Source organism: Nannobrachium achirus, assembly GCF_963921795.1.
Source record: "Nannobrachium achirus genome assembly, chromosome: 15".
Lineage (NCBI taxonomy): Eukaryota > Metazoa > Chordata > Actinopteri > Myctophiformes > Myctophidae > Nannobrachium > Nannobrachium achirus.
The window spans coordinates 57,896,919-57,914,157 of NC_137822.1; the positions used below are offsets into that span (position 1 = coordinate 57,896,919).

Consider the following 17,239-nt stretch of genomic DNA (forward strand, 5'->3'; position numbering starts at 1 on the left):
GGAGCAGGTGGAAAGGGGACAGAGTTAAAAGACTTGTCCACACTAAAGGGGCTCACATTAGAAGTTGAGGCCATATACTGTGATAGCTCACAGGAATGGCCGCTAGTTTTCACTAGTTTCCCCATTGGATGTGGATGTTCTTTTTTTTTTATGTGTTTTTTTATTTATTTTTTTGCAGAACTTTACTTAACTGTATTACCATTAGGGTTGCGCATAATGTTTTGCTTTATACAAGCTCACAGCGCGGCACCGAGTGCCGTGCAAAATTTTAGTTACAAATGTTCGCTTAAAATAAATAGATATATTCAAAGATTTGGACACATTTTCACGATTTTTCAAAAATAGCAGATCTACAAGCTTGCAGCGAGGCACTCGGTGCTACGCTGTGAGCGTGTATATCTGCCATTTTTCAATAGTTAAAGCATTTAATAATTCTAGGCCTAAATGGATTAATAAACATTGTCACAAATGCTTTATGCTCTTCTTTCAATCACTGTGATATGAGTTTTGTTCAATTATGGTCCCATTTATATAAAATGAATTATAAAGTTGCGTATGCTGTAGGAGGGGTGTGGCTAGCTTGATTGACAAGCTCCCAACCAATACCATTTATTGACCCACCCCCCGCTCTGTCCCAACCTAATCTATTTCCGTGCCGCATTTCAGGACAGGATGTAGAAATATGGTGGATTTGAAATTGCTCAAAAATAGGCTTCATTTACAGTCTGTAGAGTCCATGGGCGTGACACTGTCTGTCCATTCATTTTTACATGCGGCCAGGTGATAAGAGATATAGGGCGTCCCCTTCAGCCTCTCGCGGAACTGCCCACTTCACGCAAAGCATTGTAGGAAATTGATTCTTATTTGGATAAGGTTTTGATAAGGTTCTGATATGGTAAGGTTCTGATAAGGTATATCCCTTAACTATGTGAACGCACCCTCAGGATTCCGATTCAAAAATAGCAAAAAATTGCAGATCTATAAGCTAAGAAATTGAATCATAAATCATGATTTGGTGAGAGAGTTTGCCCCAACTGCCATTTAAAGTGTCTACTGGCCACTAATCACAGCGCATCCCACAAGTGTCCTTCCGAATACGGTTTAGGTTTTGGGATGACGCCCCCCTCCTGGACATCCCCTGGACATGATGCTAGTTTGTCCCTGGGACTTTACCCTCAATCCAACCCTTGATGCTGAGTGTCAAGCAGAAGGCACACATAGACATCAAAGGGGGCTTGAGCCCCTGCCCTTTTATCTGTCTGTAAAAAGTGCCATCTCCAGACCATGAATGCAGTTTTTACTATGGTGAAAGAAATGCAAAATGCCCTCTTTCCATGCTATAGCCAAAGGCAGCATTCAAGAGAATTGCCTCGTCCAAACTCTCCTGAACTTGAAAGCAGCATCTTATGTTGAAAGAATTGCCCTTAATGTACTGTATGCAGAAATCCATGTTGTACACCACATCTCCAGTATTGACTTGATTATGCTTAGTTCAGTGTGGTATCTCAAGCATCAGAAATAGCTGACCTTGTGAGCTTGGAGGTCTGCTATTTTCACCAAAAGGCCCTTTTAGAAATTTCAGCCCCTGCCTCTCTAATATTCTCTGCACGTCCCTGTCAAGCAGGGAGGCATTGGGTACCATTTTTTACAGTCTTTGCAACGCCCCAATCTCAGGGTGGACAGTGTAACCACCACAAGGCCACTGAGCTGTACTGATGAACAATAGAGCTCTGTGCTCATGTTGAACTGGAGCGATGTGTTGGAACCTGAAGCCCTGCAAAATTCGGTCGGATGTTGTTGCCTGGTGCTGCGAGAGTTTCCATATCATTCATCAAATCCTCTCTGAAAGCGCTCCCAACGGTATCGCTCACCACTGTGGCCATAGCTGTGGTGTGGACTTCCAGTTAGGATGATCGTTAAAAAGACATATTTATAGTTATGGGTATAGTTATTGTTCTTGGTGTGGATGGCCCCGAACCCGTTCAAACTGGGAAAGCATCTGTGTAACCACTTTAACCATTATTACTTTGGAAATAGCAGATATACAAGCTCATAGCGCGTCACTTCGTGCCACGCTATGAACTTTTAGATCTGCATAGATCTTTTTTTTGAAAATGTGTGCAAATGGTTTAATACCGGTATGTCTATTTTTTTAAGCAAACATTTTTGACTCAAATATTTGCTACTGGGGGTCTCTGGAAGTTGGAACAAAATATTTCGAGAGGGGGCCGTGGCCAAATACATGAATATAATTTGGGGGGTCCTTGACATGAAAAGGTTTGAGCACCACTCATATAGAAAAATGCGTTTTTCAGAAAACCTTTGTGGAATCAACCTGAGGTATTAATGTGTTAAACCAGGGGTCCTCAGAGTTACTACAGGGCCTGGGGGTCCTCCAAATCTTTGTGTGATAAAAGCTTTTTTTCTCCTTTTTTATATTAATCACTTGAATTATTTAATTATTCCATATTCAGGTAACGTTAGCTGAAAATAGCCGATCTACAAGCTCACAAGGTGTTGCAAGCTTGTAGATCGGATAATTTCGGCAAAGAGCTTTGGTGTAGAGGGGAAAAGAGCAGACTAGTACAGAGTGAAAGGTTAAGTTTGTTAAGTATTGGCGGTTCACTTGATTAAAACACAAATTGACATGAATCCAAAATACACTGATTTGTGTTGTCAAACGATGAAACTACGTGGAATCTATCTCTCTCTCTCAGCTAAGGGGTCCTTAGCCTGAAAACGTTGAAGACCCCTGGGTTAAACAAAGCTGAAAACCACAGAAAGTTGACCATGCTTGACTAGAGCCTGATTTCTGCCTACAGTATACAGTAACAGCAGTGCAAACAGGCAGCTTTTCAATATTACTTGTGCAATATCTTTTCATGGATTATCTTGGCCATTGCTGTATGCTCAGAACACCCACAATATTGTTACCCTGTCATGACTACACCTAATACTTCAGTCTAAGGCAGTGGGGTAATTGCTACTTCTTCTACACAGGCAAATAACATAAGTACATTTAAAACAAAATACTTCCTCAGCATTAAAGGGAGACCACTGATTCTCAACCCAAATCCCACTGTTCTAGGGGCGGCATAGCTTAGGGGTAGAGAAACCGTTATTAGAGCACAAAGGGTTCCCGAAGGGTTCCCAGTTCGAATCCGGGCTCCCACTGAGTTAATGTCGAAGGGTCCTTGAGCAAAACTCTGAACCCCTAATTGCTCCCGGTGAGCAGGTTGGTGCCTTGCATGGTTTCCTCCGCCACCGGTGTATGAATGTGTGCGTGAATGGGTGAATGTAATGCACAATCTATGTAAAGCGCCTTGGATAAAAGCGCTATATAAATGCACCATTTACCAAGGGTTAGGGTTAGGGTTAGGGTAGTCAATAATATAGTATGGAAAAGAATACCCTGCGTCTTATCTCCATTTCTGGTAAATTCACGACATTCTTAGTAGTAGCGAAAGTAGCAATAACGGCTATATTTGCTATTTTAGAAACATCTTGAAAGTGAAAGTGGTTGAGCGCGTCTGTACTTTACAAATATCGAACCAATGAAAAGTATTAACAAAAGCAGGGACGTGCAGAGAATGTTAATTTCCAAAAGGGCCTTTTGGTGGAAGCACCGAAAATAGCAGACCTCCAAGCTCACAACGCGTCGCGCTGCGATGCGTTGTGAGCTTGGAGGTCGGCTATTTTTGGTGTGTGAAACCACACTGAACTAAGCATAACCAAGTGAATACTGGAGATGTGGCGTAACGGCATGGATTTCTACACAGAGAGGGCAATTTTTTCAACATAAGATGCTGCATTCAGGAGAGTTCAGGAGAGTTTGGACAAGGCAATTCTCTTGAATGCTGCCTTCAGGTATGGCATGGAAAGAGGGGCATTTGCATTTCTTTCACCATAGTAAAAACTGCATCCATGGTCTGGAAAAGGCAGTATTTACAGACTGGGCTCAAGCCATTTAATGGGCTCAAGCCATTTTACTTGACGAATAATTGTTACTCAAATAATTGCGATTAAAGATTTAATTGTGTTTTTGTCATTGGCAATTACATTTCTGTTTGGCTTTTAGGCTTTGAAGTTGCACATCGCAGATATGGCACATAATCTAAATATACAAAGAAATTACTGACATATTTGACAACTTTATATTTAAAAAAGAGCATTGATAGTGGAAATAGCCGATCTACAAGCTCACAACACGTCGAGATGCAACTCGTTGTGAGCTTGTAGATCTGTTATTTCCACTATTTTTGACTTTTAAAAAAAATATATGAACATTGTTCAATATGGAAACGATCATGACGATTATGTAAAATAATCGTGGTTATATCAAATAATTGCGATTAGGCGATTATGTAATAATTGTGACAGCCCTACTCGTTTCATAGAGGAACGATCTGTCATGTTACAGGAGCACATTGACAAATGGCTGCAGGGAGAGACTCTAATTAAATTATAATTGAGTTGATCTACCATGTGGGAGTGATAGGCACGCACACACGCACACACACACACACACACACACACACACACACACACACGCAAACACTCTAGGGCAGCAGGCTTCAACGTGGGGTTCTGGGACCCCCCGGGGGTCCTAGGGCCTCATCTCCAGCTCAATGATGGATAGTTACATTAGTAATAGGAACCAAATGGACCGTTATATGTGTACGAATGGAACCTTAATGGACCTATTTGGTTCCATTTGTTGCGACCGTAGGTCGCATTTACTATCAAACCCTGCACAAAGTGTAAGTCCGTCAGTCAGTCCATCAGTCAGTCTGTCTGTCACACCTCACACGTCACACTCTTGCCCTGCTCATATCTCCGCAACCGTTGCCCCGATCCATGCCAAATTTTGCACACACACTCCTTACCTGCCAAACTACAACCTCCAAGGACCTCCCCGGAGCTCCAGGGACCCCAGGTCCCTGGGGGACCCCCAGATGTAAAAAATGACCAAATGTGCTAAACTGACCAAATGACCACCCCAACGGGGCTGCTCACGGGGAATTCCCGGGGACCACCGACTCCTGGTGCTCCAGAACGGATGCAAAAGTGGTGGCGCCCCCAGTGGAGGACCCCCTACACTGCAGCTCACATAAAATGCCGTAACTCCGGCTAGGAGCGACCGGGACAGCCGGGGCCGGTACCTATTCGTCCGCCTTGACGGCGCGGAGACCCCACCCCTCATTTCTCACATGGCCCTCTTCTAGCGCCACCATGAGGCCGATTCTTGCAAAACACATTTTTGGACACTGCTCCTACAATTTTTGCCCTAAAATCACGCAAATCGGTACACAGTATGTCTACACTCATCCCATCAACATGAATCTCTCCCATATAGCGCCACCTCCAGGCCGATTTTTAAAAACACATCTTTGGACACTGCTCCTACAGATTTTGCCCTAAAATCACGAAAATCACTACACAGTATGTCTACACTCATGTCATCAACATGGATCAGGAAGATTTTGGCAAAACACATTTTTGCCCTATTTGTGGAGATAAGTGACCTATGGTCGCTTATCTCCCGATTAGGGAGCCTTACTGGTAAACACTCTCTGAGTTGGCTAAATTAAACTATAACACTAGCCATAAATCATAACTCTTGTAGAGTGCCTTTATTTTGAAGACGAACCCTCTACAAGAGTTAAAAGGGGAGTGGGGACACTCTTGCTGGGTAAGTCCTTCCGTCCATTTTCTGCTCCAAACATGTACAAATGCAATACATAAGGTGCTCACCGCATTGTCAAAACTGTTTTCTACCGAAAAGTCAACTCCTCGCCATGTGTTAGTCCATATGTTTCCAATAAATTAATGTTTACTCAAACTTCTCAGTCTTGTGTTTCCTCGTCGGAATGCTTCCGCCTACAAAACGCCATGTCCTAGTATGAATCTGCCTTGCATAATTGCGACCGTAGGTCGCATTTACTATCAAACCCTGCACAAAGTGTAAGTCCGTCAGTCAGTCAGTCAGTCAGTCTGTCTGTCACACCTCACACGTCACACTCTTGCCCTGCTCATATCTCCGCAACCGTTGCCCCGATCCATGCCAAATTTTGCACACACACTCCTTACCTGCCAAACTACAACCTCCAAGGACCCCCGGAGCTCCAGGGACCCCCAGGTCCCTGGGGGACCCCCAGATGTAAAAAATGACCAAATGTGCTAAACTGACCAAATGAGCACCCCAACGGGGCTGCTCACGGGGAATTCCCGGGGACCACCGACTCCTGGTGCTCCAGAACGGATGCAAAAGTGGTGGCGCCCCCAGTGGAGGACCCCCTACACTGCAGCTCACATAAAATGCCATAACTCCGGCTAGGAGCGACCGGGACAGCCGGGGCCGGTACCTATTCGTCCGCCATGCCGGCGCGGAGACCCCACCCCTCATTTCTCACATGGCCCTCTTCTAGCACCACCATGAAGCCGATTCTTGCAAAACACATTTTTGGACACTGCTCCTACAATTTTTGCCCTAAAATCACGCAAATCGGTACACAGTATGTCTACACTCATCCCATCAACATGAATCTCTCCCATATAGCGCCACCTCCAGGCCGATTTTTAAAAACACATTTTTGGACACTGCTCCTACAGATTTTGCCCTAAAATCACGAAAATCACTACACAGTATGTCTACACTCATGTCATCAACATGGATCAGGAAGATTTTGGCAAAACACATTTTTACCCTATTTGTGGAGATAAGTGACCTACGGTCGCTTATCTCCCGAATAGGGAGTCTTACTGGTAGATCTTTCTTTATGTCATGTAAATGCTTTTTATCCGAGCATTTTCTTTTAAATAACTGTACAGTATAATGTGCACAATTTGTGTCGACAACTTTTATTCAATAACTGGCACAGCATACATATTTGATGATAAGCCATATGTATAACATGGCACAGACTGTATAACAAACAGACTTGCACGGAAACCTGATTTTCCAACGCAACAATAGGCGCATGCTCCATAAGAATGACCTAAAAGCTGTTATCCATAACATTTATTTGTCTCTGACAGGATTTGAAAAATGGTGGTGTTAAATAGTGTTAATTTCTAATCGAATTGTATTTAGTTTCATTAATATTTTAGTATTCTGAAATGTTTTAGTTCCAGTCTAGTTTTAGTCAACTAAATATCCTAGGATCTTAGTGGACTCAATCTACTGTTGATTTAGTAAATGTATTTTGGCGGTGCCTTGATGGCATTATAATGCCTGATTTTACTTTTGATTGTGTGAAAATAGCCGATCTAGAAGCTCACAACATGTCGCAGAAGGCTATAATTTTGAAAGTCTGGGATGGCTCATGGTAACTGACAGTGTACACCATCTCACAATGGGCCTGGTGTACAAGATACACTACACCACTACCCTCCTAGGGGTCGTGGACCCCCTGTTGAAGACCCCTGAGTTAGTGCATCAACTAATAGCATGGTCACATTCACCACATCGCCCAGTGCTGTCTCACCCGTAAAACAAATATATTTGCTGTCGGACAGAAACCTCTTATCTCCATATTGTAACTTTTTGTGTTAACTACCTGATCATACTTCAGCGTCACACAAAAGCATCGGAAGTAGCAGATCGGGGCATGGTGGTGCAGTCGGTAATGCTGTCGCCTCACAGCTAGAAGGTCCTGGGTTTGATTCCCAGCGGGGGACGCTGTGGGCGTGCTCTCTCCTCCGCGTCATCAGCGCCCACACCCTAGGTGGGGTTGGCAAAGGGCCTTTCTGTGTGGAGTTTCTCCCCGTGTCTCCTAGGGTAAGATACCCTCACAAAAACATGTAGTAATCCTGGTCTCTAAAATGCCTCCCCCTGGCCAGTCGGGGCACCTGAAGGAGGGGAAAGGAACTGGTTGTTTCTTTCCACACGCTATGTCCAACCGGGGAAGCTCCCCCTGTCAGGTGAAAAGAAGCAGGCTGCTCACTCCTCATGCACTGAAGGAAGCATGAGCTCAATTTGGGGCCCTCCCCAGGTGTGGCAGAGAGAGAGCAGAGCCCAGGATTACAGTTTAGGCAATTGGCACCAGGTGAAAAATGGGTTACAAAATCGTGGGCTAAAAAATAACATAATAACAAGCTCGAAGCACGAAGCGACACGTTTTGTCGTCCTGGTACTTTCCTTTGAATCCTGTTTTGGACATATGAGTTTTCCACACGACAGAGACGAGAATAGAAGCCTACACTGACTTTCTTTTTCTTCCCCCTCCTATCTACATAGTGCTAGTCCATTGATGATGATTCAATGCCATAACATGGAATTATGGCAGCCAAGGGGTGTGTGTGCAAAGTTTGGCATGGATAGGGGCAACGGTGGACGGAGATATGAGTAGGGCAAAAGTGTGACGTGACATGTGACAGACTGACTGACTGACTGACAGCCGGTGGAGGCAATGAACGATAAAGCCATCACTCGATTAGCACTCAAAAAACAACAGTAAATGACACTGATCATCCCCTCAAATGTCACTTCACAATCATGCCATCTGGACGGAGACTGAACTGGGAGATGGCGTAAAGGTTTGTTTCAGCAGCAGGTTTTGTCCACACGTCCATCGCAGCACTAAACAAACTGCCTCGCCAGTGGTAGGAAAAAAGTACTCTGTTACAACTACAGTAAAAGTCCAGTACTCAATATCTAGTTAGTAAAAGTGAGTAAAAGCACAAAAGAATTGGAATCAAATTGTACAAAGTACTCATGATGCAGAATGTCCTATTTCATGTTATCAAATGTTTTGAAAATGGCAGATCTTCAAGCTCACAATGAGTTTGTATGTCGGCTATTGTCAAATAGCGTAAATGTATATAGGGCTGAAGTGGTTAATATATGTTTTGTAATGATAATCAAAATCTACGCAGTAACTGGTAACGAAAATTGTCAAATAATTGCAGTCGTGTAAAGGTATAATATTTGCCTCAAAAATATTATAGTGGAGTAGAAGTAAGCAATTTACCCCGAGTGAGAGGACATTATGCTCTGATAATGTCCTGTGTGAGGGGGTGATCGGACGAGGCGAAGCCGAGTCCGATAACACCCTCACACAGGACATTATCAGAGCATAATGTCCGACCCCGAGTGGTAAATAGCTTTTCTACCACTTTTTCCCTTATACATGAAAGAAAACACATAGTTGTAACTTGCAAGGATCTTAAGTTACAATCATTATTGCCTATAAAACTTCCGCGAGACAGCAGATAGTTCCACCAACAACATCTTCTACTCACCAACAGATGGCGCCAACTCCATACTAATCCATGCGTCTAGCTTACAGCTAAGCTAACGTCAGTTAGAAGTACCGTTCCGGCCGTAAATAGAGGCTGTTCGCTTCCAGAAAGGCATAGGTTCAGAGAAAAGGGGCTTTAAAGTTGGCGGATTGCATTGGATCCAAATAAATCGGCGACTATAGCATGCACGTTAGTAAACATAGGACCGTTGCCACGGTCATTTGTTGGTTGGGGGAAAGGTGTTCCGACTACCTCCTGAAGTCCCCGGATGTACACTGAGGCGCATTGATCTCGGACAAGTCCTCACACAACTTTGCGGCAGTTGTTCTGTCATAACCTCCGGAATTTAGCCAATCAGAATCCAGTATTTGAACACGTGACTCGAAAAAGTGGTAGAAGTGAAAGTAATTTGGAGATACTCCAGTCAAATATAAGTACCTACAAATTGTACTTAAGTACAGTACTTGAGTAAATGTACTTTGCACCACTGTGCCTCGCTGATATGTTGTTTGTGTAGTCTGGAGACTCCTGCGTGTAATTGTCCCTTCATGTCGCGTTGTATTTTGTGTGTTTTTGTTGAACAGACTTGTGAAATGGAATATCCCTCTGGGACAAATGAAGACTGTTATTATGAATGTCTCCATTTGTAAACACTGGGGATTTTTTGTTTCTTCATATCAAAGCAAGACTGAGCACTGTAAGTTCTCCACATGCATGGTGCTCCGGGCTGCCCTCTTGCTGCGACCCCATTTCCCTCTATTCTCCAAGGCTTTGTTTTTTCATGGGACACAAACCAAATTAGTGCTCTGGTGACAGGCCACCAGCAGGGGACGGGACCCGGCTGGGAGGGACGGGGACAGAGAGAGGACAGCACGCGCGTGCACACACACACACACACACACACACACACACACACACACACACACACACACACACACACACACACACACACACACACACACACACACACACACACACACACACACACACACACACACACACACACACACACACACACACACACACACACACACACACACACACACACACACAGACCTAAGGCTGTCATGATTATGACATTTTACCTGACGATTAATTGTCACTCCAATATTAACGATATAGTTGTGTGTTTTTGTCGTTGACAATTACATTTCTGTTTGGCTTTTAGGCTTTGAAGTTGCACATGGTAGATATGACACATAACATAAACATACAAAGAAATGACTGACATATTGGCTATTTTATACTTAAAAAATAACATTGATAGTGGAAATAGCCGATCTACAAGCTCACAACGCGTCCCAATCTGATAATCTGCATCTGTACGCAAGGTCTGCACACACGCGCGTGCGCGCGCACGCACACACACACACACACACACACACACACACACACACACACACACACACACACACACACACACACACACACACAGTCTTTCTGTCTGTCTGTCTGTGGGAGCATCTATCTATCTACAGTAGCCCAACGTGGCGCCTGTTCCAGCCCCCGACACAAAGCCCTCATTCAGCCAGTTGGGCCGAGCAGACACCTGTTTCCCGTCGCACCACAAGGGACTCTAGAGAGGGCCTCTGGAGCAACCAGAGAGGCTGCAGGGGTGTCGCACCAAATTCTGGGCCCTGGGTACAAGGACTCACTTCAATTATTTTGTGCTTTAACTATTGAAAAATAGCAGGTCTACAAGCTCACAGCGCGGTGCCGAGTGCCGCGCTGCGAGCTTGTAGATCTGCTATTTTTGAAAAATCGTGAAAAAAACGTGCAAGTCTTTGTCTTTGTCAAGCTATTTAGTATTTTTGCAGCTTCCCTGCTTGAAAGGGATTGGTACAGACCATAGGAGGTTTTAGCTGGGTTCCACTCATACAATGACTACACCGTTTTCCTCCTTTTACTCTTCTTTACTTTTCTTTTTGTAGGTTTACAGGTACAGGGAAGTTGTAGCAGGTAGGTATTGTGGGTATAGTTGTAAGGTAAGGTAAGTTGAAAAACCTATGTTTCTATGTCAAAGGTGCTCAAACTTTTTCACGTGAAGGACCCCCAAAATGATATGTATTTGGGCACGGACCCCCATCTCAAAATATTTATTTCCAGGGACCCCCCAGAAGCAAAATTTGAGTTACAAACGTTCGCTTGAAAATACATATATTCAAAGATTTGCACACATTTGCAGTCACATCATGACTTTTAAAAAATAGCAGATCTACAAGCTTGCAGTGCGGCACTCGGTGCCGTGCTGTAAGCTTGTATATCTGCTATTTTGCAATATCTAAAGTATAAAATAATTCCAGGCCCCTCCACCTTGGGCCCTATAGTATCTCAGTCCCACTTTCCACCCCCTTTTGACGCCCCTGGAGGCTGCGACTCGTGGTGGCAGTGGTCTCTGTGGTCTGTGTGCCCGCCGTGCACCTACACAAACACACAATGGGTCACTGCTAACGCCTCCAATAAATCACGGTTTTCCCAAACTAGTGTGTCGCATTAGCATACCCAGTTGGAGCCATGGACCAAATCTTGGTGGGTCGCGACACGGAAGTACAGTAAATATCCCCTTTCCCAAGCGGCCGCTTTACCTCCTGAGCCACTGCCGCCCCCGGGCGAACGTCTAATGTCTCTTTTGGGTCTTGAGCTGAAAAGGTTTGGGAACCGCTGCAATAAATGCGCAGTAAAACACCCAGAGTTTCAATGTAACCACTGTCTTCTGCCCTGTACTTCTTAAGATGACTGGAGACCCCCAGGGCTCCGTCGGTCAACTAGGTATTTAGTTGACCGGAAAGCCTACAAAGCTGACAACGTGTTGCGACACGTTGTGAGCTTGTAGACTGGCTATTGTCTTTGAACGTACGTCTGCTCCAGACTGTGAACGCCGGGTTTAGCACTGCAATCCATCCTTCTCATCCCTTCTTTTGGGTGTAATAAGGCTGAGAGTGCTCCTGGCACAAGCATTTCATTGTATGTCTGTACGTGTATGGATAAGCATTTGACTAAATAAACCTGAACCTGAACCTGAATCATGTCCTTACCTAGCCAGCCATAAATTATAACGCTTGTAGACCACTTTTATTTTGAAGACGTTTTCTCTCTACAAGCGTTATAAAGCGGAGATATTACACTAATAGGGGATTCCGACAGGGCCATTATTCAACCCGTAGGCCAGCAACTTGACACCAGGATCGACATTTCTCAATGGAAATCTAGGGGAGACCGCAGACGTGTATTATCATTGGTTCCCCTGGCATCACAGGGATCTCCATATCTCCATATATGGGCATAAAAGGGATTTGGTTCCACTGGCATCACAGGGATCTCCATATATGGGCATAAAAGGGATTTGGTTCCCGCGACATCACAGTGATGTCAGAGCGTGATGTCAGGGTGTGAGAGTCAATCAACAAAAGACAAGCGTTACACAGAAAGACAGACAGACAGACAGATACAGTCAAGATGTGACGGTTCTGATAGTAGGCTGCAACCTACGATCGCAACTACCATACATATGCACTATTTATATTGCATTAACACACTGTACCATACGGTTGTATTTCAGCATTAACATCTACACTACACAGATAGACAGATAGATAGATAGATAGATAGATAGATAGATAGATAGTAGCCCTGTAGTAAGATAGGCAGGTAGGTAGGTAGGTAGGTAGGTAGGTAGGCCTACTGTAGGTAGGTAAGGGTGGACAAGGCAGGAGGCCAGAGATAAGGTCCCTCATACCCAAGCAGACACAGATAGGCTAAATGCTGCAGCAGCACGCAGCCATTCAACAAGTGTCAGATCAATCAATAGGCCAACATGACAAATCAATACCTGGATTGATGTCATGTGGACATGTTTAGGGGAAACAAAAACAGATAGGCCTATTCACCAATGTTAAGCCAAGCAAAAGGCTATGTGTGAACTATTCAACGGTTCTCAACGTGAGGTCCGGGGACCCCCACTACTGCCACATGTCCTCGAGGGGTCTGTAGTAACTCAAGGGGTCCATTTGGTTCCAATTTTTCTTACAAGTTAATTTTTGTGTTAACGCAAACCAAGGATTTGAGTCAGAATCACTGATCTAGGTGTTGAATGGATGTAACGTTACACGTGTGCTTGCGCGCGCGCACGCACGCACACTGTGCACACACACTGGTGCACGCACATGCAGCACACAGGCGTCAAATAACGGCCGCTGGGACGTTACCTTGTTTATCTCCTCGCATCTCTCCCTTTGCTGGGCTTTGAGCAGTCCAAAGGCTTTCCCTCCTGCAACAGAGGGGACAATCTCGTTATTCTAATATGCGCTGCACTGGGTCAGACCGGGGCTAGCTGTATACGAGCTAACCGGCCTACTGCATGAACGTCCCATTGAACAAGATTATAAGGCAGCATTAGCTGAGCTAGTACTAAAACACCTATACACAACGCAAATAAGCAGGGATGCGGGCCGTTATATTGAAGAAATAACGGCCAAAACGCCACAATCCCTCCGGATCCGTAGGCCTGATGTATTCTTTACCTTGAGCTTTGTTATTCGAAGGCATCGCGGAGTTTGTAGTTGGTCTGTCTGCGATCCAGAGAACAATAAAGTCTCCCGATGCGACTGTGGTGCGTGTTTCAGCTGCTGCTGCTGCACCGACCTCTTTCTCCTGGGCTGAGTGGCTGAGTGGCTGTGGCTGCCTGGAGCTGTGCTCTCTCTCTCTCTCTCTCTACAGCTACAGCACCAATGATGCTCTAGTGTGGCTGGAGCCACCGAGGGATGCTTAGCGTGGCTCTCTGCTGCCATCGTGCGGTGTAACGACCGGGAGACCAGAGAGTCTGTGTACAAAACGCATACGCCCGCCGCCCGCGTAAGAAATATAGAACCGATCATTATTTTTACTGCATGCGTATGCGGCTAATGCGGGGCTCGTATAATTGATATACAAAATAGCAGCTTATGAGTAAATAATAACTATAGGGAGACAGATCCTTGTTTCATCATCATCACTTCAGTCAGACCCTTAGTCAGGAAAAATTAGCAGAATACCTCGGCTGTCAAATCTGGGAATAAATTCCTCACCAAACAATTTCTTCACCAATGTGTTCGTAAAGGTGTCTAGTAACATATCTAACAAAGATTGGAATTCAACATCCCTAGCAAAATGTTTTACAGCTAGGGTAATTCTGGGTCTCACTTACACTGTAGACTATAACACTCTGAAAAAATCACTTCGACTCTGACTTTATTTATCAGTCAAATTGACAGGTAAATGTCTGTTGTTCTATTGACAATAGAACCCCTGCTGGCAGCAGGGGAGTAGGTCTTGCTCTCCTGGGCAAAAAATGGAGAGAATTTACCTGTCAATTTGACTGATAAATGCAGTCAGAGTGGTATAATCGTATATTATTTCATACTTTGGAAACGTTTCAGAAGGGGAAAAAAAACGAGAACATATTTGAGTATTTAGGAAAAGTCATGGAAGGGGAAATTTCTGAGACCTTGACAGGGAGAGTTATTGCACTTTAAAATCTCAAAATCGGCCAAATGACAGGTTAGTCATCCGTGTGGTAAGGGAAAAAGAATCACTCCCAAAAATATGCTTCAAGTGATGTGAGGGGTCTAACTAGGTGTTTTTAATTATTTTGAATCCATTGCAAGCATTTGTCTTGCACGAAAAACATTCCTTGGGCCAAAAATGGACCCGATACACCTTGTGAAAAGTGGTGTCTCATCACTAAACAATCTTTTTTTTGCTACTTAAAGCATATTTTTGGAGTGACTTACCCTAGCTGTCAAATATTTTGCTAGGGATGTTGAATTTCAATCTTTGTTAGATATGTTACTAGACACCTTTACGAACACATTGATGAAGAAATTGTTTGGTAAGGAATTTATTCCTAGGGTTTTATTAAAATTCCCTGACTACCTTTAGACTTAATAAAACAGACCTGAGTTGAACAGTGGGCTACTTGGTGGGTTATTTTTCCAGCTACAGTACACAAAATATCCTGGCTAAAAAGTAGCTGATCTACAAGCTCAAGTGATCTACAAGCTCAAGTGGTTACATCAAGTAGTATACCTACAAAGATTCAATCTGTCCTGTAGTGGCAACAGATTGAACAATATAGGCCTACTGAAAAAACGATCTCGCAACGATTGATTACTATCACAATATAGGTCTAGAGCTATTTAACACTGTTACTGAGCAAACACTATACTCTATACTGTCACAATAATGTGTAAACAGGTGTAAACAGGACATTGAGTGATTTACAACTCCAAAACACATTAAATAAATCATGTTTGAGTTGAATAGTACTTGGTGGGTTCTTGTTCCAGCTACAGTAGGCTACACAAAACGTCCTGGCTAAAAGAAAGTAACTGATCTACAAGCTCATGTTCGGCCCAGAAGAATAGGGATGCTGGGGTTCAAGTGCAAAGATATTTTTAATCTGTCCTGTAGCAACAGATTGAACAAAACTGTATAGTACTGAACAAACCCTCTCTAGCAATGATTACTATCACAATATGCTATTTATCACTGTTACTGAACAAACACTCCATAGCAATGATTAATATCATAATATAGAGCTATTTAACACTGTTACTGAACAAACACTATAGCAATGATTACAGTCACAATTTAGATATAGATAGATACCTTTATTATCCCACGGGGGAAATTCAGTCACCCAGAGTCACACAGCAGTTAAGGTTACAAGTTACAGGACAGTAAGAAAAAGAAAAAGGACTGTTGTGTACTGTCAGCCGAGCGACAAAAAAAACAAAACAAGAAAGAAGAATCAACAATACAGGAGAATCAACCATACAGAGCAACTATAAGTTAAAAAAAATATACAAATAAAGTGTCAAGATCAGTAGAAAAGACACAACACAACAAAAGAATAGTAGTACCTAAAGTTTCTATAATGGATTGCAATTTTAAAGCACTTTTCTAAGCATATTGCAAACTCAAAGAACTTACAATGGTCCATTCATTCAAACATAAGGAACTACTTATCAACGCAGTGCCAAAAAATATATACATATATACATAAGTGTCTGCACCAAGACAATAATAATAATGCTTAGCCTAAAAACCAAAAAAGTGCAGAGCCAAAAAAAAAGTGTCCAAAAAGTCAGTGCCAAGAAGTGACCAGTGCTGAGAGTCCCAACAAAAAAAAGCACACAAGAATGCCCCTCTCCGCAATCCCAAGAAGGGGGTGGGAAAGAAAAGTCATTAATAGAGCTAACAAACAAACACTTTATTTTTCAGAATAGAATCAATTCAACAATACCCCAATCCCCTACCGTTGATTATACACTCTGCTGTACATTACAGCTTAACAATAACCAATATACCAACATTATATGGCATTTTTACTGGAAAATAATGGTTGGGGTGGTTTCAGCACCCCTGGTAACCCCTAGTTTAGACTTTAATTGTTTTTCATATTTTTCACCCAAGTCATATGGGCTCCTTAACTTTGATTGGCTCTCCAGGATTTTCCCAGTGGAATTGGGTTTGCATTAATTGAGAGGTGATTCTAGACACCTATAAGAACACATTGGTGAAGAAAGCTATCGGTAGTAGATTTTTTCACAGATGGCAAACATCTTGCTAAAATTCCCTAATTAAAAAGGATTAAATAGAAGGGTACATCCACAATATTCATGGCAGTTAGGTTACAATGTTACAAAGACTTGCTACAGTATCTGTGCAGACTAGTGCTTGCTCTGCCATCATATTAACTTACTGTGTCGTGATTTTTGCATATTATCAGGAACAATCTAACAACAAATAGTTAATAACTATTGGGAACTGGGCCGCGTGGTCATTGACAATTTACTCAAATTAAATGTATATTCTAATTAAAAATGTGTGGGCTCCTCCTCTGTTGTCTACAGGTGCTTTCTTGGTCCACAGATGATCATCATGGCTTAAAATCCAAGATTGAAAGGAGGGGGTTATGGTGGGGGCTGGGGGCCCTAAAAAATTATCGGCCAGGGGC

General features: G+C 43.4%; 1 protein-coding gene across 1 annotated transcript in view; it reads right to left on the minus strand.

Moving 5' to 3' along the window:
- aif1l (allograft inflammatory factor 1-like) overlaps nt 1-13,882 on the minus strand; it is a gene marked incomplete at its 3' end in the record, with an annotated part of 45,462 nt that extends 31,580 nt beyond the window's left edge. Inside the window, exons 1-2 of the mRNA XM_080742604.1 lie at nt 13,764-13,882; nt 13,449-13,510 (exon numbers count right to left, since the gene is read on the minus strand). Coding sequence (XP_080598730.1) covers nt 13,449-13,510; nt 13,764-13,788 — 87 coding nt within the window. The 5' untranslated portion in view covers nt 13,789-13,882. The remainder of the gene's footprint in view (nt 1-13,448; nt 13,511-13,763) is intronic.
- Nucleotides 13,883-17,239: the final 3,357 nt, after the last annotated feature.